At 42.9% G+C, this 22,848-nt stretch overlaps 2 protein-coding genes across 2 annotated transcripts; both read right to left on the bottom strand.

The window, feature by feature from the left end:
- Positions 1–984: 984 nt before the first annotated feature.
- Positions 985–12,598, bottom strand: SLC16A4 (solute carrier family 16 member 4). Its single transcript, XM_066624632.1, has 8 exons — positions 12,494–12,598; positions 10,766–10,898; positions 9,894–10,037; positions 8,781–8,942; positions 7,432–7,998; positions 4,815–5,026; positions 3,008–3,101; positions 985–1,162 (listed from the first exon to the last, which is right to left on the bottom strand). Exons 1-8 carry the CDS (start codon positions 12,596–12,598, stop codon positions 1,020–1,022), a joined length of 1,560 nt encoding a protein of 519 aa, XP_066480729.1. The 3' UTR covers positions 985–1,019.
- A 1,499-nt stretch (positions 12,599–14,097) lies between these two features.
- On the bottom strand, positions 14,098–19,364 carry LAMTOR5 (late endosomal/lysosomal adaptor, MAPK and MTOR activator 5). The gene is made up of 4 exons (XM_066625011.1): positions 19,277–19,364; positions 19,101–19,162; positions 16,241–16,358; positions 14,098–15,288 (listed from the first exon to the last, which is right to left on the bottom strand). The coding sequence occupies exons 1-4, from the start codon at positions 19,309–19,311 to the stop codon at positions 15,228–15,230; spliced, it is 276 nt and encodes a 91-aa protein (XP_066481108.1). The 5' UTR covers positions 19,312–19,364; the 3' UTR covers positions 14,098–15,227.
- Between the last annotated feature and the right edge of the window lie 3,484 nt (positions 19,365–22,848).

The following is a 22,848-nucleotide window of genomic DNA, read 5'->3' as shown; positions in this document are numbered from 1 at the left end:
AGTAAACTTTGAACCAGATCTGTCCTGATTCACAGGTCTTAGCTGCTATGTTGCACCAGCACTGTTTTGTGGGAACAATCCCTTTTGGGTATAAGAAGTTGCATGTTGATATTTTTTCTGACTTTGGTTCCTTTTGCATCATTATTTTAGCCAAAGAAGTGCTTTCTTATATGGTATGGAAATACAGGTTTTTTTCCCTACTTCTACAATGGAGAAGCTTCAGCTATGGAAGTTTATTCTCCTCCGTTCACATTAATCTTTCCCTATGAAATGTTTCTTTTTAGATAACTCAAAAGGGCAATAAGGCAGGCCATATAATGAAAAGGTGCAGCACATTACAATAGGATGGTTGTAGAAGTGTGAAACTTGGTGCCCATTTTTAACTTTTTTTTTTTTTGCTCTAGGAGATGTTATGTATGATGAGACCTAAACTGTCAAAGAGATTTTGCACTTGATGGGTACCCCTTCAGTCAAGTACTTGTTTTGCATTGTCTATGAAATATAATTTTTTTTCATCTTCTTTAGTGGTGTTTCTTTCATGCTCCTTAAAAAACATAAACCTTTAGCACTTTCTGGATACAAGAGTTTGGGGAGGTGGTGGGTGAGTAACTCTTCAGAGGTGAGTTATCTTTTCTTGTTCTCTGCGGTGTTGGTGGTTGATCACGCATCTCAAGCTCTGGGAAGATATTGGTCTTATTAAGCCTGTTGTCTGAACATAATATATATTTCCTAACCTGGACTTTTATTTTAGAATAGGGAAGAACCAAGCAGGGATGGGTATTTTCATCCCCATCTATAATTCAGGTGCAGGTTTAGGAAGATTTGAAATAAACTTACTTTGGTTTGAAGCATAATGTATGGGACTCTGCTACCATGTTCAGATGTTTAGACACAACAGTGTATTGTGTGTGTTCTTGGTGTGTTAAATCCTTTAATTCACTTTTTAAAAAATGTGAACACATTATTACATTTATTATAAATTCTATACAATTTTTCTGTTACTGCAGATGTTGGCTTGCCTAAGTTGTCAGTTCACTTTCTTTCTTTAGCTTCCACTTTTGGGCTAAAGGTTCAAGGAATAGTGAAACAGGAGAAACAAGGAAACAGATGCCAGCAAAAACGAAGGAGTAGACATAGGTCTGAGTGTAATCGTGCAGCCAGCCTGTAAGAGAGAATTAGTTATCAATGCACTAGAATTTTAACCCAAGATGGGAACATATTCAAAGTTGTCCTTGCAGGTTTCATAGACATGGACCAGGAAAACGGTTAAGACAGGTCTGATCCAAGCTTCTCTGGGGGTAGGGAAAGATTGTTAATTCATATTTTAGGCAACTGTTATAGTTTCAGGTTACATAGACCCATATTTTCCTCAAAATTATAAATGCATCTAGTTTAACTGCTTTTTTTGTTAAACAGCATTTTTCTTGTATTACAGATTATCTCCCATTTCTCTGCACTAGAGCTCCACTAGCAGATTTTTCTAGTGGGACTTGTTGAAGAGATGGTAACAGGTGGGCAACCACTCTGAACATGATGCTTCGTGGAATTTTTGGGTCCCCTCACGGGGAGAAAGACATGATAAAAATGCAGTAAATAAATATTGAGAGAAATGGGGAAAAGACAAAAAAGCACATACGTACATTTCTCCCTCCTCTTTTCCATGAGACTGTGTAAATTCATAAGAATAATGAATGTACAGTATTATCCTGCTCCAAATGTTATGGGATATAACATGCTCTCTTATTGTGTAGTATTTGATTATTATGTACACAAATCTAACTATGTTTGATATTAGCAGTTTATGTCTTGACACAATGATATTTTCAAGTGTGGTCAAACTATTTTAAGATGTACCACCAGAGGGCTCACACCTTTCTTTTCCTAGATAGCCACAGCAAGGCATCTGTTTCAAAATATCCTGAAATGAACCAGGTTCAGAACTACTTCTGCCGATTTCCATTCATGAGCTACCTTCACATGTCATTCATATAAACTGCATCACAAGAGAATATACAGAAACCCTTCTGGATTCATTTCAAGGGGCCATCCATAGATCAATATCCAGTTTACAACAGTGGCCCACCAGATGTCTCCAGGGAACCCACATGCATACCTTGAAGGCAACAGCCCTTTCCCTTGATGTGTCCCCAGGATTTGTTATTCAGAGAGATGCTGCCCCTGCACATGGACTTTCTGTTTGGGTATTAACTGTTGCTAGATCTGTTCCCTCTGAATTTGTTTGAAGAGGCATCTTAGCGAACATCACCATATACTGTGGCAGTGATTAAATGTGCATTGTGTGAAACTGCTTTTATTTTCCATTCAGAATTTGTCAGTTTCACTGGGTGATCTATGAAACATATTCTGCTTTCTCCACACAGTAGACAATTGTATAATCCTCTGTCATTTCTTGCTCATCTTCTTTCTTTTGCCTTCCTTATACAGAAACTGCTCTGTCATTCTTGAGATGTGACCAGAACTGTACACAATATTCCAAATGCAGCTGCACTGTAGATTTGTTTTATATAAATGCATTATGTGGCTATTATTTTCAGTCCCTTCCCTAATAACTTCCAACACTGCATTTACCTTTCTCGCTGCATGCTGGGCTGACGTTTTCAGTGAGCTTTCCACCATGACTCATTCTCTTTCCTAAAAGTCATGGCCCATTCTAATCCTGCTAGTATATATATGAAGTTACCAGAGTGTACCCCTTTGCAGTTATATCTATTGAACCTCACTTGCCATTTGTTGCCCATTCCCTAGTTTGGAGAAACCCTTCTGGTGTTGGTAGCAGTTAGGACTGTTAGTATACACATTTTAGCAGGGCTAATGTTCCTTTTGTGCTTAATATTAGGTGAATTAAATCTATAAGCAGGCTGTCAAATTACAGTTGTTTGAATTATGAAAGTAAACACACAACAGTTCTGCTCTCAAGTTTGCTTTTAGCAGGATGGAATTAAGAGTACTCTTTAAAAGGAATTAAGAAAATGGTTGCTTCTGTTACCTGCAATAGGAGGTCCAGCAATGACTCCAAGTCCAGCAATTAATGAGGCAAGTCCCAAAGCACTGTGAAATCTGGGAGCACCTACAAGATCTACCTGGTGAAGAAACCAATGTTTAATTTTTTGTGTGGCTTTTACAGTGATGCTAATCAATACTGTTGACACATTTTCAAAACTATTTTGAATGTTTAATTCACTTGCAGAACTGGAATCTGTTGGAGTAATGGTCTAAAAATCATTTGAATTGGTTTCTAGCTTTGACAATTGAGACAAGGATGACGGAGTTGTGGCACAACTAACAGCGCAATCCAGATTTACCCCAAGCCACTACAAGTCCCTTGCACTGGCTCCCAAGTGTCGTGAACATAGTGTTCCCAAGTGGGAACATAGTGGCTCCCAAGTGTCGAAGCACATTTGCAGCTACTCAGGAACAGGCTAGGCCAGCGCACATCCTTGTGCTGGACCTGTGTCTGGGTGGGTTAAGTTTGTGCCACCTTGCACAGGTTGGTGTAGGGGATGGGAAAGGGTGTTGGGAGGGTTAATGGAGGCAGCATTTTTGAGTGTGGAGAGGGCGGCCCAGTAGGCAAATAGGGCCCAGGAGGAGGGTGGGACCAGCAGTGCAAGCCGGATCCTGACCCCCGTCCCTGGCTCGAACAGCATTACACAGGCTGCTCAGATTTACCTCTGCAAAATTGTGAGTGCAGATACAAATAGCCCCATAGCGCTGCCTGGTTCATGACAAGGGTAAGGGCAATCAAATGGATTGCAAGTTAGGATTGTGCCCTAAGTAGGAGCTGGCACATCTGTGGCCCAGTCTACAGCATTGAGCATATACTCCTGCACGCTTCTCTACAATCCTGCAGTTGCCTCCTCTCCTGCTCAGAAGACTGGGGACAAAACTAGTTCAGGGCACAGTAGGTTGCAGGTGGCTCCATTTTGTGTGTTGGATGACTTATGACACACTTACTCAAATGGTGGTCACCACTGGTCAACCAAAATGAGTACTACTTTTCAAAATAAGCCTGAAGCACATTGCCTTTTAAACTATGGCTTGTGCTTTGGAGGAAGTAACAATTTTCTCAGTGCAATTTTCTGTTGGATCTTAATTGAAATGTAAGCTGTTTTCATTTTACCAGTGTTAAGTCATGGTAGAACTTCCAGAAAAGACTGGAGGGCACAAAATTAATCTTATTTAAGTGAAACATTTAAGTAGCTGTTTCATGGACAGGACAACGTAAAGTAGTTTTGTTTCAATGTGTGTTTTATTGATAAATTCATGTATGGTCTGCTTGATTTAGTGGTAATCTACCCAGCAACTTCTGAGCTGTTTGGCACTTCCATGCAAAACTGGAACGGCAAGAGGTAAATGAAGCTGTTTTCTTTCTTACATCAGAAACAATAATCCTGTGATGCAAAATGGATGGCTTTTGCTTCAGTAGTCACTGTAGCCGTAGTGTGTGTGTGTGGGGGGGGGGGGGAGGTGGAACTAGGAAAAGACCAGTGTGATTTTTCTGAAGTCCACAGTTTGCTAGATACTGGGAATTGAATGAATGCTGGTTACTCCACCTGTACTGCTGGGAAACAGCCATGCAAATGTATCTTGGTTAATCTCATGGGAACAAGAGTGTCAACTTCAAAATATTTTTTTGTTTTTCCAGTTGTTTTTATCTTCTGTGTACCAAAGCAGATGAGTGTTTTCAGCATTCTATGCTTTTTAAGAAGTTGACCAGAGAATGCTGTGTATATCGTCATGAAATAATATAAAGTGCCCCCTCGCTATTAGCTTTATCATGACTTTTATCTACTTACCAGCACAGGAAGCAACAGAGCCAGGTATCCACCGCTGAATGTCGCAAAGATTACAGAATAAGCCAGAAGTGATGAGAAGGTTGTGGCCAGAGGACAAAGCAGGTTAGTGATACCACAAAGAATGAGGTAGGTCTTATGGTAATGATACTTCTTGATCCAGTTCTGATCTGCAATCCAACCAGAGAGCAATAGGGTGGCTGTCTCTGTGATTCCTAAAGAGAAGAACACACCACAACACGATTATTGGCATCCTTCAGTCTCAGAAGACTATGGCATCGCGCTCTGAATAGTGGTTCTGGAACAAAGTGTCCTCTCCAGTGCGCGAAGCCTGGGTAAAGTAGATATGGAGGATAGACTGTTACCCATGCAGCAAATCCCCCCTCCACGTTTAGCACTGGGATCCACTTTTTAGAATGGCAATCTCTCCAGGACCCACTGGAAGTGATCTCATGGCCGGAAGTGACATCATCAAGAAAATTAAAATAAATTATAAAGAAGTAAAACAAATAAATAAGGGGAAACCAGCCATGTTCCACCAAGTGAATTTTCTCTGTAGGCTGTATGCAATAACACCCCCCCCCCACAAAATCAGTAAGATTTTCAGCCCTACCCAGTGCCCAGTTCAATTTAAGTTCTTATATTTGAACCATATCAGTATCAGGACACACCTAGCTTTGTAAGTCTAAAAAAAGAAAAAAAATTCACCTTACCAGCTCAAGCCTCTGTTTTATTCTTTTTTTGGGGGGAGGGGTTGCTTTTTGGAGCATTTGTGGAGTTCCACTTTCATCAGATTGGGATCATTCTGTTGGCCTTGCTCAGTTTTACTTTTCATAGGGCTCCATGCATTTGCCTTCTCAGCTATCAGCTAAAGCTTTGTGAACCACCAACAATCAGGTCACAACCCACAGTTTTGAGAAACCCTGTTCTAAGAAGTTTTTTCCTCCCTTAACACTTCCTATGCGCAGAGCTAATACTTTGGGCAAAAAACATGTTACACTATACTTTGTTAGTGTAACATGTAAGCATATATACTGAACATTCAGAAGAATCTCTTAAATTGTCAATAAATTTAGGGAGAAAGATTATTTTGATTTGTGGAGGGCTAAACCACCAGTACCCCAAATTAAAAATAAAAACAAAACAGGCATAGGTGCTTTTAAATCAAGTCCGTTTTACTCATTTTTAAAAACTATCTTTATCTTATGGATATATTGGGGACCCCAGCCCTTTTTCTGTTCATATTTCATTTCACTTCTAAATCAACCAGTCACCACCCATTCCTTTGTACCTTGTATTTCATCAGGCTTCTGCCCAATAACCCATAAAGATTTTGGCAATCACCAGATCAGCCACCTTGTGGGAAATATTTTAGACCCCCACAGCCCTGACTGTCCTTTTTTCTTCTTGCCTTTGTAATAAAGGAGATGAAAAATTCATTTACATGCATGCAGTGAGTGTGGTGTTGTTCGGTAGAAAACAAGCCCCTCAGCTGTATGTGAGAAATGCACACTTGGAGCCATTTTTCATGATCTCCTGTTCTGTCAGCAACTAAGAGCCATTTTATGAATGGATAGGTACCTCTTGTTTTACACGTTTGATTTAGACATTTTTAAATACCACACTTTTTTAATACTGATATCTGTTTTATGTGGGCAGATTTTTGAAATAACAGCCAAACTTCCCACATGCTTCCTCAGAGCAGTCGCGTGTCATGAGAGTGACATGTTCAAAGACCTGCTACTTAACCTCTTTCTCCGTTCCTTACACTCTTTGGTTTTGTTTTGGTTTTTGCGCATTTTTGGTTTCTCAGCCATCAACATCAGTAGTTTCCTCTCCCTCTCCCTATAGCTTCTCTTCTCCACCCTTCACCTATGCCATCTTGGGAAAGCAGAAGTTGCCAGCATGATGACTTCTATGAAAATTCATGTTATATGAATTTTCTCCTAACCTATACTATTTACATGCATACTTATGGTAAAAATATTTTTGATTTGTGCATTTGACGCACTGACTTTGAACAACGTAACCCCATAAAAATGAGAGATACCTGTAATCTCTGGTGCCCTACTCATCAAGCCCCCAGCTCATGGGTCCCAATGTGGCCTGCTAGTATGTCCTCTTACCACAGTTGTCCCTTTCTTCATGCACCTCTCTCACCTTTAGGTTGGCAGTTGGGGGGGGGGCAGTGGCAAGATTTGGTTCTGGCACCTCTAGTGATCCCTAATCTGTATCAAATAATTGTAAAATGGAAAGAATGCTGATGCCTAATCTGTATCAAGGAATTGTAAAATGGAAATTTGAACAGTTTATATAATTGAGAATCAATATTTTTGTTTAATAAAGCTATTTTAATAACTGGAGTTTGTCTCTTTTTTAATAATAAAAAAACAAAGGGTCAGAATTTAACAGCAAATTTACCTAAAGATATTCTGAATGTTAATATTAGTAGCAGAAAATTAAGCTCTTTCCTAACCTCAAGTGACTGTAGCTCAAGGGATTGATGTTTCCAGCAGGCTATCTAGTACTCAAATGCTAGATTTTTGAATATGTTGGATTAGTTTGTTATATATATTTAGATCTTGAAACTATTTAGAAGAAAGTTGAAAGTTTTTCTTACCAGCTACCAAAATGATGTAAGCTGTGTCCATTGGATCTATGCCCAATGTTTTGGCTCTTGCTGCAAGGTGGAAGGTGGGAACGAAGTAGGCTAGCTGGCTAAAAAGAAAAGACCAAGTAAAAATGTAAAAGAAGGGGTCTTTCAGGGGTGATAAATCAAGATGACATTGCTTGCAGTGAAAAGGCTGTGGCTTGGAATGTTCTCTCTTGTTTGGTGGAAAAAAGCTTGGACTGCTAGCTTGGTTGCCATTTCTACTTGAATGAATGTCTGTAACACCATCTTCCTCTGACATTTCCAAACACTTGGGCCTTCCTGGGACTGGCAGTTGTCCTTCTCCAGCTGACTGTGGGTTGTTTGTATCAGTATGCTCTTGTTTGGGAGGATTGAACTTGTCCAATTCTATGCTGCAGGTTTCATCTAGGCTGCCTGGAAATGCACAGCATGCCAATATTTGGTTGCCTTCTTTTGTAGCAGCTACATCTGTCATTTTCTTCACACTAATTGGCCGAAGTAGCATACTGGATGGTATAAGATTCAGCATCATACCACCATATATCAGCAGGGAACCTAATTAAATAGATAGAGAGTTGTAATTTATGGGGGGAAAGAATTATTAACATATTTATATTTATCTTGAATTAAAAACAATTAGGCTCTTTTAAGCGCCTGTTTTCTTTCTCCTTCACATTTCAGGAGTTTTTTCTTCTCTTGATGCTATCATGAGATAATAAAAGAAAAGTATGGTTTAAATATTCAGGCAGTTCTTAGTTCTTAAAAACTTCAGCAGAACAATTTGAAAATAGCACATGCAGACTTTGCATTTTCTGTTAGAAAGGAAAGATCTTTCCATGATGTGGCAGACTTTGAGATTTTCATATAGCATTGTGGAAAAGGCTAAATAACAAAGGGAAAGAGAATGTTGTTGCTATTTGACTTGGAATATTTGTGTCAGGTTTAGCATGAACTTAATTTAAGTTATTGATTAATAGAATGAAGGGACAAAAGTCTTACTCTAATCATTGACATTAGTTCACACGAATAGAGCATGCACATCGTTCCACTTTCCTGTTCTCTCCTCCCCACTGTTGTCTTGTCACCCTTCCCCCAATTTATTCTTAAGACCCTTCAGAACTGAGATACAGTGAGTTGCAGTGGGGCAATCCAGGGCAACCATCTTATATGAGCAGAAGCGCAGGCCCTCTTTGAGTACAATCCATATGCTGTTCTGACATTTCATAGCTCAGAAAAAATCAAATTTATCAGAAACTAATAAGCCAAGTAGCAATCTTGCCTTGCTGCGCTTGACTCAGCAATGAAAGCGAGAGGAGGCAGTAACGAAGGCTACTAACCTTGCCAACCGTAAGTGTCTGTCAGGAGTTGAACTAAAGGTGCTAGCATAACACTCAGTCCCATTCCTGAGCGACCAATTGCATTGGCTAGAGCCAGTCTTTTCCTGAAGTACTTGACAGTCATCACTGCTGCAACTTGATACAAGCAAGCAAAACCCAGTCCTGAAATGCAGGAAGGAGCACAATGAGTAACAGCTCATTAATTTACTATTGTGTAGGAAAGCATTTTAACCTCATCCAGTTGAAGTATGCACTTCTTGCAAGACTGTTTATTTATTAGATTTGTATTCTGCCTTTCTCTCCAAAGGGCACCCAAGGCAGCTAACAATAAAGTTAAAATACAAGGAAACAAGGAAACAGATGAGCATTAAAAATACAAAACACTTTAAAACAAGATAAAATACATAGCAGCAGATTAAAAGCACTCAGTAAAAGACATAATTTATAAAAACAGCCCTTATAGTGCCTCGAAGGCTTTCCTGAATAAAAAAGTCTTCAGGCCCCGCCGGAACGTTAATAATGAGGAAGCTGCTCTCAATTCAAAGGGGAGGGAATTCCATAGTGTAGGTGCCACCACCGAAAAGGCCCTGTTTCTGGCCGCCATTCCCTTCACCACTCTCAATGACGGCACAACCAACAGGGCCCACATAATAGTATGTGGATTTATTGCAGTGTGAGGAGAAGGAGATCCGACACATGGGGAAGAGCTTGAAAAATTGGATGCAGTTAGTCATTGGACTGGTGACTGTCAGTTCTGCTTTCTAAGATTCTGTGCGAATGGCAGAGGGATAGGATGGCCTGTTTAAGACATGGCAATATATTTTATCTTGGAGGTAACAATGTCAGAACTCATTCTAGCCTCTGATTTATATAAAGCATGCTTACCTTTGCATAAACCATGCCCCAAGTCTCAAATTCCAGCAGGAGAAGACCATAGCCCTTTCTGAAGGAGAGATATGCAACCCTCTCTCAAAATCCCTCCCCTTCAGTAGCTAGTGACTAACAAAATAAGGTATCAGACAACTAGATCCGTTATCTTTAGACATGTTTTCACTAAATCAGAATGTCTCTGTTGCCAACTTCTTTTCAGTCATATTAGCAGGGGACACTCACCTGATAGAAATCCCATAGAGATGCACAGAAAAGAGATACTAGTGGCCAGTGCACTGACCAGACAGCCAACAGCAACCAGGCCCGCCCCAATCAGTGATGTTGGCCTTTCCCCCAGCATTTCACATATGGTGGTCACCAGTGGAGCTGGAACAGAGGGGTGGAGAAATTGCATTTAAGAGAAATTATACTATAATGGCTTGGGGAAGCAGTTGTCAGGAGAAGAAGCTGTTGAGGAAAGGAGAATATATGCTAGACTTGGAGAATACTGAATGCAATAATGCTTAATTTATGGGAATGAGTTGTAGAAAAGCAGGTTTTTACAATGTTCTGTAAACGGAGATGGGAAAATAAATATATTTGAACGTGAGCAACCTAGGACAGTTGTGATAGTGGTCTTATTTATCACACTTTAACCCACCCTTCATCCTAGGAGACCAGGATGGTGTCCATAGCTCCTCCTCCTCCTCTTATTCTCAAAACCATCCTGTGAGGTAGATTGAGCTGAGACATCGTGACTGACCAGTACAAGATTAGTCAAGAAACTTTGTAGTTAACTGTAGATTTAAATTCCACAACATCAGTGTTGTCTCTGAAGAAGAATGCTGCCACATGGATAGTAATATTAAGTTTAAACTTAAGCCACTTAAACTGTGGCTGTGGTAGGTAGTGATTTCTGCTCTTACATCTCCATCCTAGATGTTTTTACTTATAAGTTTCCAAGTATGATTAGAAGAGCTGCGTGGATGGATAATAATGTCAGTAATTATTCAAACCCACTAAAATTGTTTCAGAATCAACATTTAAATATTCCTGTCTTAAATAGACCCACTATTTCTGCAGCTTTTATTGAAGCAACCGATACTTGTGCTGACCTGCTAGGAATCGAAGAGAGGACATGACAGAGCCAATCCAACTGATATGTTCAGAGGAGCCACCAACATTTTCTTGAAAGACCACAAAGAAAATGGCAAAGTTTTTCAGTGTTCCTATGACTGCCACATTTACCTTAAACCAAAAGATATGCCAGTAACATATTAATTGTAACATAAAATAGATTGCTGGCTGCCAGTTTCTTATCATATAGGACACCAATTCCATTTTTAGAATGTTTGTAGTTAGAATGGGGAGAGAGGGAAGCAGGGGACTGGAATCGTCCCATATACATATGAAAGTACTTTGTGAACACGTCCAGCAACACTGGATGTGATGGCAGCAGTGGAGTCTCCATCTCAGAAATAAAGCCACTGGGGTGGGGGAAGATGTGGGCAGTGATATGTGGAGGAAGGGCTCAGTGAACCGGCCCTGTTTCCAATCATGGCTCTTCTTGTAATTTACACTCCCCCCTACTCCTTTAGCACTGTTTAGAAAACACAGGCATTCTAGTTAACTGGCTAACTAGTTCAGGGGTGGCCAAACCATGGCTTCCAAGCAAGTCTTTGATATTATTATTATTAACAGTATTTATATACCGCTCTTCAACTAAAAGTTCACAAAGTGGTTTGCAGAGAAAAATCAAATAACTAAATGGCTCCCTGTCCCAAAAGGGCTCACAATCTAAAAAGATGCAAATGAATACCAGCAGACAGCCACTAGAACAGACAGTGCTGGGGTGAGGTGGGCCAGTTACTCTCCCCCTGCTAAAAATGGAGTACCCACTTGAAAAAGTGCCTCTTACCCAATTAGCAGGGGTTATACAGTGTGTACATACATTAGCAGGGGATATACAGTGTGTAGCTCTTAGAAATATTTTGACTGAGCTCTTGTTTGTATCACAATTAATATAAATGATAAATCAGAAATTTTGCAGCTTTATAATGATTTACTGGGTATAAACTGAGTCCATTGAATTAAAGTTTAATGTTCGTAGTGAGTAAATATATTTAAGAATTGAAATGCTTAAATATTGCAGCTTTCAAACATCTGATGTTTATCATATGTGGCACTTACATTAAGCAAGTTTGGCCACCCCTGATTGAGTTCCACCCTGAAAACTTAGAAGGAAATACAAATGAGGAGTTTTACATTTATACAGCTAAAAACACCCACACACAATACAAACACCCAATATATGTAATGCATGCATCAGCTGAGCACCTTCAAATTGTAGCTTCCCATGCTCCTGAGGGTTGTAACACTCAGTCAAGAACACAAAGTATCTTGGGGAAAGGTACATAACATTTGCCTGTCTTGACACCTCTACCCATCTGCCCCAGGGGAGTTGGCCATTGATACTGTACAGACTACACTTTGCCTGTTGGATAGACTAGTAGCTAGCAATATGGGTTCAAACACCCTACAAGGTCTTAACTGCAGGCTGGAAACCAAAATATTTCTCCCAGTCTTTGAATGCAAGACTCTTCTGAGACAAACTATAAAGAAAGCAGACTTCTTGCATGACATATTTCTGAAATGTGGGTTCTATTTGGTAAGATGGTTAAATGCTGCCTTAAAAAAAAAACCTCTAGTTTGCTTCAATGTTATGTCTTCCATATGAACATGACAGGAATCATCCAAGCTTGCTTCTTGTGATGAACTTCAAGTAAAACAAAACCAATACATAGCAGGCTATGGAAACACCTTTGACCCAATTTCTTACTTACCAGAAAAAAGTTAAGCACGATCATCCATCCCCACCCTCCATCAGGAACTTCAGTACCATTATGGTGCTTGCTATTCTCTATTGTTGGTTGATTCTCTGTTCTCATGGCACATTTTGGGCTCCTGCAAGCAGCTGACATGATCAAAGTCCTCTTGGATGCAAAAGCTGGAGTAGCAACAACATCTCAAAACACAGACCTTCTGCTGTTGCTTTAACGTTATCTGTACCAGCTTTTCCACTTAACCATTAACTGCATTTCTTAAAAAGATTGCAAAGTACAGTTATCATCCTCTTAAGAAAGCAAGACTGCAAAAGAGCCAGCTCTGTGACTAAAGATGGCCCTCAGTTGCTCCCTCTCACCCCTGCTGGATTACTTTCAAAAAGGAAAACTTGGTGCTGGTTTTAAGGGGTTTTTGGGGGGAGGCATGTGGGTACCCACAGGCTAAAAGGACAGGGTTTGCTTTACCAGCTAATAGTGTGTTACCCTGACCAATCTTGTTACCAGTCAGAGCAACAAGGCTAAATCCTCCAGTGCAAAAAAAAAAACAACACAAAAAACTTTGCATCTAGAACCAAAACGCCCCCCCCCCCCTTGTCAGCTGAAAGCAGTGGGCTCTGCCTCACATATGCAACTTCTTCCTCTTAGTCATTTCACTATACTGATCTGAACTTTTAAAAGCTGGCAGGTGCAGCTTTTAAAACCCTCCCATGTTGAGCTGCACCTGCCAAAATTCCCTCCTCTTTACAATGGTTAAAGGTGTAGGGGCACTATTGTATCTACTCAGATGTTGGTTATTGGCATGCTACAGCAAAGCATGCGTTCTCCTTAGGAAAGAGCTAGAAAGTGACTGTTTAGGAGTGCAGGTTTGTTTTCACATGTATGACCTTGGGCAAAAGGATCTTCACACATGCCATACACACAGCTCCCATGACACTGCATGTTTATAGTAGATACACCCTCCCTCTTTCCTGTTCTCCTCTCCTACCAATGTTCCTTTTCTAACCTTGAACTCTGCTTTCTCCATCCAGCTCTCCCTTCACATTCTTTACCTGCTCCAATGTTTTGTTTTTATACAGGGGGTTTGCAGTTATGCCACTCACAACATAATGCAATTCTCTGCATGTTCTCTCAGAATTACATTCAATGGTGCTTACTCCCTTGTAATAGCTTAGGACTGAAGACTATTTTAACCCATTTTTGCCCAGGTATAAACATTTGATTCCTGTTGCATATATGCAACCTTGGCCAGAAATTGCTTAACTCACAAAGTAGGTTGGAATCCAATCTAGACTAATAATGGGATGCATTAAAAGTGTCTGTCTTTGGGGTTAGGGTACTACCACCACCCTACTCAAGAAAGATTGGTAGATGATCCATCAGATTACTGATGTCTTGTATGTGAGTATAACTCTCCTATTGCATTATCCACTATCACTTCCTTACCTCCAAAAGCACTCTTCTAGCTAGCCATTAACTAGACAGACAAGAATAAATGTTCAGTCAGAGATCAAACATCTCTGAGCACCTTCCCTCCATCAGGCTGCAAAGACTATAACTTATCCAAGCAATTGCAAGAGAAGACAGGAGAAACCAAAGACTGAATGTGGTATTCAAGTGAATTTATTCACACAATGTTTCACAGGACAGTACAGTGAGCCACTGCACCCTTTCTCCAGGCAGTGTTGTAAGTGCACAATAGAGCTTTTCCATAGGAGGAGCTTATCAGGTATCACTGAGCAGGGAAGCAAATTTTATTAATTAACCTACAGTAGGTTAGTCTTCATTTTGTATGTACTGAATCTACTGCTAAGTCACATTCATTGTGCATCCATGGAATTGTATTTTGAAGAGACAGAAATATATTTTTCAAACATTCAATGTTTAAACCGCTATCAGTTTTCTTCCTCATTCTGATCTCTTTTCTAAACTTTACTCTCTTAGCTCATTTTAGGTACAAGGTACTGCATTCTTGTGTTGAGAACAAAACCTGCCTTCTATAGTTAACATAGTACCTGCAATATGTACTCTTATCACAAGCATCCTACCAAGGTGCATTTAATTAGCAGACAATAATTCCTGCTGGTGTGCTACCTTTCACAGGTTTGCTTGGTGTCAGATTTCTGGGCCTCAGGAATTAGGGCTTGAAGTGTCCAGGTTTAGAACCACATCTGCATTTATCTCATGGTCAACACAACTGAAACATCTCAAAGGAGAGCCTCACAACTTAGAGAGTCACTCTCATTAGTTAGAAAACAGATCACAAGACTGTGCAGGTGCCCTACACCTCCCCCCAAGCATACAAAACACACAATAATGTCAATTTCCTTTTATGTATGCAATCATTGCCATGTATGAAAGTCAGGGAGTTCCAAGCATCAGTGTTTCTTGTACACTCTGAGAGCACTACAGCATGGCCACAGATACACAGCATTTGGTCAAATCGAACAGAACAATGCATTTTGTTTTATTCACTTTCTTGTAGCACTAAGGCCATCATCCAAGGTGCTGCTTCTCTAGCTACATAATAGCAAGATTATGCCAGGCTTGATAGTACAAAGTGCCAGAAATCAACTACCACAGGATTTCCTACTCGCATACAATGGGGAATTATTACAGTCAGCTCCAAACAAGGTTCTACCTAGTGATATTAGATATTTAATCCGTGTCAAACTTGCAGAGTGTTCCACAAGATGCAAGCTTTTAAAGAGCAAAAAAGGGTTGCAGGTGTTCAAGGTTATGATGCCATTTTGTGCACTGCCACTGTGATGCCATCATGCTTCTGGATCATGATATTCCTGAAACAAGAAGAGACTCATAATTAAACAGGCCCTAGGAATTAGTCAAAATAGCATGGATTTGCTATAGTCCAGTTGCATATCATGGTCTTAAAATGGTTCAGCAAGTTAAAACCTAATTTATCCTTTTGATGGTTGTGAAGGGACAGCCACAGAGTACATCTATGGTGTATTAAAGCCCTGAGCATCAGGCTAGGGCTATACAGTACACAGAGGGCCTTGATTTCTTATCAGACTTCCCTGAACCAAAATAAAACATCAGCAATACACTTTGTTTCTAACACTGAAAACCTGAGCGATGTAAGAATTAACGCGAGTGCCCACAGATTGCTCAACTTTTTAGACTTACTAGAGATGTCAGGAGAAAGATTAAGCCCAGAACCATCAATAGCTGTTCTGTTTGGATGTTATCCTACCTGTGACACTATGTTGTTGTTTTTTTTTTCTGAATTTCAACTTTAGAAAAACCTAGAGTTAAAGTCTAATCCACATTGTCTGTTTATGATCTATATGCTCTTCTGCTCAAGTGTTTGAGGTGCAAATACAAGAATAGACTCTGTAAATACGCTCCCATATGGTATCACGGAGTGGAGCATGACTTCAATAGACTGATAGCATGAAGGCAAAATCCACTAACCAAGACTAATGGTTGATCCTTATATGCCCTTTAGAGCACACTTAAGTTCCTAACGCAAACAGAATAGCAGAAGATGAAGCTGTCCTTTACAAACAAGTTTCCACATGCAGAAGCAACAGTTTGACCAGCTTGCATACATTCATGTGCATCTTCCGCAGGCAGCTTCCACAGGTGTGTTTGTCAAGCCATTTAACACAAGAGAAATAACTGCAAACTTGTCCTAGGGCAGTGGAATATAGCTGCACCATGTTGCAGTGATGCAATACTGAACAATTTAAGAGAGAGAAAAGCAAAAGATCACGCACACACGCTTACCCAGTATCTGACTCCAGGCACACTACAGGAATATCGGTGGGATCAGAAGTTAGCTTGGCTGCCTGTTGAGCTAGAACAGATATCACTCCTGCATGCTCATCTGAAAGAGTGCCACGACCTAGAAGACAAGAGTTTATGTTAAAAATTATTAAATACAGGCTGTAACTAAGGGCCCAATCCTATCCAATTTTCCAGTGCTGGTGTACTTGTGCCAGTGGGATGTGTGCTGTACTCTGTGGTGAAGGGGCAGTCACTGGGACCATCTCAAGGTAAGGGAACATGTGTTCCCTTACTATGAGGTTGCATTGTGGCTACACCAGAGTTGGAAAGTTGGATAGGATTGGGACCCAAGTAGCAACGTTAGGAACAAGTGTTGATATGTTCATTATTCCTAGTCTACTCAGCACTATTTTACTACTTGAAACTGAGTCCAGAAGAGAAACTATTTGAATGGGAAGCATGGATTGAGAGACTTCTTTCCTGCTTCTGTTTTTTATTTCTAGAGAGAGATCACTGTAAGTCAGCCTAACACATGAGAAAGCCTTCATCCAAACATATATTCTAGCTTACATGGAAATTTATACAATAAGTACTGCTGATCAAGTCTCACGATATAATTGTAAGCTTTAATCACATAATTAAAATTCATGTCTAAATTTGGAGATAGCTACTAGTCTAGGTGTTTTAAGAAAGAGGAAAAACATGCATAGAGGACAGGGCCATCAAAAGCTATGTGGATCTTTCAAATCCATATTCCACATGCACCAATTATTAGGTTTGGAAGTTTCTAGGAGGCTAGTTTGAAAGAATGCTGGGCTGTTATTAGGTTTATATCTTGCTTTTCACCCATCAGGACTCTAAAATTGTTAACATGTTGAAATATGATTTTAACTACTTACACACTCCCAATACCTTTACCCTTGCTATGGATGTAATCCAGCAGGATTCTATTTGGTTGGCAACCAACTTTCTGAGAGTACTGGCCACTTCTTTTGCCTCTCCTTTCATATGTCTTTTTCATTTTCAATTAAGTCACCACAACCTTCAAGGTTTGCAACTGGCAGAGAATATTAACCAGCTGGGAAGGACAGATACAGGAGCATTAGCCAGTTACTCAGGACAAAAACTCAGGATACCCCAAAACCTGGAGGACCTGCCACATAAGTAAGGGTAGGCTGAGATTTTTGTACATTTGATTTTTCTGTGAACATCTGAAGACCATCTTTTAAAGAATAAAGGTAAACAAAAGGCATTTTGGGACTAAAGATTAGACCAGTGGTTCTCAAACTCTCTGGGAGAGTTTGAGCTGCAATAAGTCCTTGTGGGGGCAGAGGCAGCGAAGGGGGCTGCAGGGACTGGCATTCAATTACCAGTCCCTGCTGCAGCTTCCCAGAAGTGCAGGGAGCCCTGTGCCACCCTCCGCAGGGTTCCCAAGCCTTTAAAAAGTGTGAGCAGAGTGACTGCGTTCCACCTCCACAAAACTGAAGTAGAGCACGATCGCTTCACTTTTAGAAGGCTGGGGAGCACTGCGGAGGGTGACACAGGGCTCCCCACACTCCTGAGAGGCTGTAGCAGGGACTCATTAGTAAATGCCAGTCCCTGCAGCCCCCTTAGCGACTCGATCCTGTGGATTGCATCACTGCCTCCCCCTGCCCCCACCCCTTAACCACTAGGGGCCAGGGCCCTTGGGCTGGGGTATTGTGACGCCCTAATTTGAGAAGCCCTGGATTAGACTAAAGGATTAGACTTATTTTCACTGATGTTTGATGATCCTATGGGCACTTGTAAAGAGGACTGTGTCACTGCACAAGAGTCCTACTACCCCTTAACAAAATGAAAGCAAGGCTATGCACATTTACCATGAAGCAAGTCTCAGTGTGGCTTCTCTCCCCAGTAAGAGTTCAGGATTGCAGCCTTCACCACTACCCCCACTTTTGATTTACTTTACATAACTATGATGCATCTGTTCACTTTAAAAAGAGACATGTATTGAGTTGTAGACACCTTTCTTGTACCAAAACCAGTGGGAAGCCTTGCTCTGTTTGGGGTCCTACAACTACATCTTTCTAGTATGCTAAAGAAACAAGATCAGATCAGAGACCTAAAGTGTTCCTACTCCGAAGTGGTGACCTGGTTCTACGTTCCAAGGAAAGATAACAACCAAATAGAATTGGGGGTCGGAAAGAATCAAGTCCTTCATAGTGCAGAAAGAGAAGCTGTACCAGTGTTTCTCAATGTTTGTCCTCCAGCGGTGGCGTAGCTAGAGGGGGGTGGGCGAGCAGCCCCTCCCTTCAGAGCCATTTCTGGCGGGGAATGTCCCATATGGCTCCGTTTTGCCCCCCCCACTGGGAATGGCTCTGAAGGGAGGGGCCGCTTGCCCACCCCCCTGCCAGGCTGAGTGCTCCATCCCCCTCCAGCTATGCTCTAGTGTACCACTTCGTGTGATCTGCCTATTCAGAGCACCAGCAGAAATAACTGGTGATTACATCATTGCCAGTTACTTCTGGGTTGGGAGGCCAGATGGGATATGGCAAACACCAGTAAGAGGCTTGGTGGGACGGGAGGGCTTCTTCAAGCATGCTTTGGAGCTCTGCCCACTGAGCCAAGCCTCCTCCCGCTGTCTGTGGTGTCGCGTTCCTGGTCTCACTGCCAGGCGTCCTGCGAGTACCACCAGGCACCACCTCCAGCACCACCGGTGGTGCCCGTGCCACTGGCTGAGAAGCCCCAAGCTGGACAGAAGCCACTGGCAGACCACAGGAGCAGCCCGCCCGCGTCAGACTGGGGGAAGGACGGTGCTCCTGGAGCGCCAGGAGGGAGCAGGCCTTGGTCCCGGCAGCAGCAGAGTCCGCAGGCGACTTACAGCCCAGGTTCAGGCCCTGGGAGTCGGTGCACAGCACTCCCGCGATGGAGGGGTTCTTCATCCTGGGGAGGGAAGGGAGGGCATCAGGGCTCTCATGGGGCAGAGCCGGGGAGCCAGCAGCTCAGCTCTGCTCACACACTTCCCCCAGGGAAGGGGCTCCCCAAAACCCCCCTTACGTGTCTTCCAGGTGATGCTCCAGCGCGCCTTCCATCCCGCCGCCTCTACACCCAGCAACTGCCAGTCAGCTGACCTTCATTCACGTGATCGGGGGCGGGGCTGGTGGGGCGGAGCTGGACGGTGGCGCGCTCGGGTCCAAACTCCTCGAGGCGCGCAAACGCGTCCCGAATCAACTCTCCTCCTCGGGCTCCGCAGCAGTCTCTGCAGGCGCTGCGGCGGCCATGCGGTGTCCGCTGGCTCCCCCCGCTGCCCGCACGAGGCTCTGCAGGTCTGCTCAGAAGCAAGCACCATGGTGTTCAGTGGGGCTTGCTCCCAGCCTCAGGCTGCCATCCTAGCCACACTTTCCTGGGAGTAAGTCCTGTTGAGTATAATGGGGCTTACTTCTGAGTAGACCTGCAGAGGACTGGGCTCTCAGTCAGCCCCCTATCGCAGTTGCACGGTTAGAAGGGAGTCAGGCTGCCGTCCTGTCCACGCTTTCCTGGGAGTAATGCCCACTGACTGTGATGGGACTTGCTTCTGAGTAGACATGCAGAGGCTTGGGCTCCAAGCAAGCTCCATTATGCACAGTGGGGCTGACCTGCGGGGGAGCGTACCCAGCACGCAGAGGGCGAGCACAGGCAGGCAGAGAGGCTGCTCCTTGTGCCAGGCACAACTTGGCCTGCTCAGCTGCACAGGCTGTACCCGCTTCCTGCCTGTACCAGTCTGCCCGCCTGCCTCTTCAAGGCTTGTTCTGCTGCTGTATAGTCGGGTCCCCCGTGCCCAGCCCCTAGCACCACAGCGGTGGGATAGCAAGGGACTCTGCACTGGTAGTGCAAGGAGTCAGTCGCCAGGCCTCATCCTCTCATGTGCACACTCCCAAATGCCCCCCCCCCGCAAGGCCGTGGTGGGGACTGGGATTGCTGAACCACCAAAGGGAGGGAAGGCAAACAAGCAGAGCAGGCTTCTTACAGGTCTGGGCACTGCTTCCACTGCCTTCTCTGATTTGTAGACTACCTCTGCGCAGCCCCATTTGCTGCCTTCTGCCCACACATCTGAGTGAGCAGAGGCAGGAGCACCTCCTCTTCCTCACCTGAGCTCTCCCTTTAAGTGGTGCACAGTGGGCTCCACCCACACTCTCCTCTACACTTCCTCTTCTGTTCCACCCCCCCCCCTTTTCCAAACCAGAAAGCCAGAGGAGGAGATGCAGTGGACTTGAGTGGGAGGATGGGCTGGCCACTCCCTGCCAATCTGCTGCCTAAGGTTCCAGGTGCCTGAGAGGCAGGGTGGTATAGTGGTTTGGGAGGTGGACTTAGACGTGGAAGATCCAGGTTCAAATCCCCCCCTTGGGCCAGTCACTTTCTCTCAGCCTCACCTACCTCACAGGGTTGTTATGAGGACAAAAGGAAGGGAGCAGCTGAGGGCGGTATAAAATAAATAAATAAGGTGAATGCCTCAGTTAGCCTCATGGATGAGATAGTAAATTCTCCAACTTGAGGAGCTCACACCTTTGAACCACAGACTTTGCCTCTCATCATTCACACTCTTAAACCTGACCGGGGATGGGGATGAGAGTAGCTAGTTCTGTTGTCAGACTTGAATAAGGAACTGTGGCTTGCAGCATGATCAGCCCAAAACTGTCATGTAACACACCACACACTGATCTGTTATGCCCACTGGAATCTCTAGTCATTTCTAATGACCATGTTACAATATAGACACATTCAATTGCACTTGAGAAAGTTAAAGAATGACAAGGAAACCGAATAAGGAACATCTGCAATCAGGGTTAACCACTGAATTGCCTCAAATCCAAACCGTATCCTTGTGTGCCCCAAGCGTAACAAAATATGACGGCAAACGTTTGAAAAATGTACATGTCTGGATTTCCAACCTGAAATGTAGGAATATCACATTCTGTGCTGTGCAGTTGGTTGCATTTTGCCAAATGTTCTCTTGCAGAACCAGACTGCAACCCCCACTTTTGTAAGGCCCCAGTTGACTGGTCCCTAAAACCAGATGTAATAATTGCAATGGAGTACCAGGTTCTGCTTATTCAATCAAATGCCACATTCATTCTGGTGCATCAGCACTCTCTTCCTGATGAGAAAGTCAGGAGCTGAAAGAGTAATGTCTCCCTTGGTACTTCCAATCACCAATGGGAGTGTGAGATGAGCATAAATCCCATCTGTCAAAGCAACATAAGGCCTGGGTGAGAAGTTATCAGAATTAGTTTGGGGAAATAAAAGTTTGTCATTCTGTGAACATGGAGCGGTAAACAAGAGAGGAACTTCCTCCGGCATTCTAAGCAGGCAGGAATCAGAACAGACAGCAGGTTCCACATGTCTTCAACTATACAGTACTGGGACTGAATCAACATCCATAATCAGGGCTGGCTCATCCATCAGTGCGTGGTGCCTTCTGCTCCCTGAATTCAGGAAATAAAGGGAATGGAGCAGAAGTGCAGAGGAGGGGGTGGGCTCCTATTGGAAATCCAGCCAATGACTTGGTTGGAAGGATCCAAGGCAAAGAGAAATGTCCACACTGACATCTCTATTCAGATTAAAATAATCTGAATTTCTTTTATACATTCTGCATAAGCCCAGTTGGATACGACCAAGAGCCCATTAGTCCAGCATCCTGTTTTCAACACTGTCCAGTGAGACACCCTTGTGAAACTCACAGGCAAATCCTGAAGGCACCAGCCTTCCTCTGTAACTTGCTTGCTCCTAGCATCTGGTTTCTGAGGTGTGCTGCTACCTTGGGCTCCTGCAAGGTGGAAAGGCAGAGTCAAAAAGTTTTTAAGAAAGACACATGGAGGGTTCTATTAGCTAAGGGCCATTGATAGGCCCCTCCTACCTTTCCATGAACTTACCTAATCCTCCAGGCTGTGGATCCAGCAGAGCACTGGGGAACCAGAGAGGAAGGCAAAGAAGTGTATGAGAGCACAGGTCATCCATACAACTGACTTGATAAACTGAATTGATCTCAGAATCCAACCTGTGCTCACATGACAATATGAGAGAAAGTGGCAAAGAAGATGCCATTATATAAGGAAACAGGATTCTAGTATTGAATAGAACAGCTCTGGTTGCCTCATAACTCTAGTGACATTGCGCATCTCATTTATATTTGAGCTCTCAGAACTGGATGCCTCTCCTATTAAAGGCAATGTGAGATACATGGAGACTGATTTCCAGAAGAACCCAAAGAACCTCACACACTGTAATTCCACAACATTTCCTAGAAATTCCATGATATCAGCAGTCATGGATTCCATGCCCGCTGGCTGTGGCCCTGTCTTATGCAAGTAGCCCCATCCAGCAGCTTTCTGCTACATATGTCCTCTCTAATCCACTGTCACTTATCTGACCTCTCTCATATCACACTTATGGTTATGCTGTCTTTGCTCCCAAGTGGTGAATAATCTCAGGAGCAGCACTACTGGGCTTTGTTTCCTTTGGATGGCAGACTGCTGAAGACCTCTGCCATATATGCTCATCTCACAGATAGTTTGGAAGGACATGCAGTGGAGGCAAACAGACACTTCTTTATGTTACCACATGTGCTCAAGTACATGTGCATACTTGAACAT

Source organism: Tiliqua scincoides, chromosome 4, assembly GCF_035046505.1.
Source record: "Tiliqua scincoides isolate rTilSci1 chromosome 4, rTilSci1.hap2, whole genome shotgun sequence".
NCBI classification, from domain to species: Eukaryota; Metazoa; Chordata; class Lepidosauria; order Squamata; family Scincidae; genus Tiliqua; species Tiliqua scincoides.
Note: the sequence above shows the minus strand (reverse complement) of the source record. Positions and strands in the feature narration are given on the sequence as shown.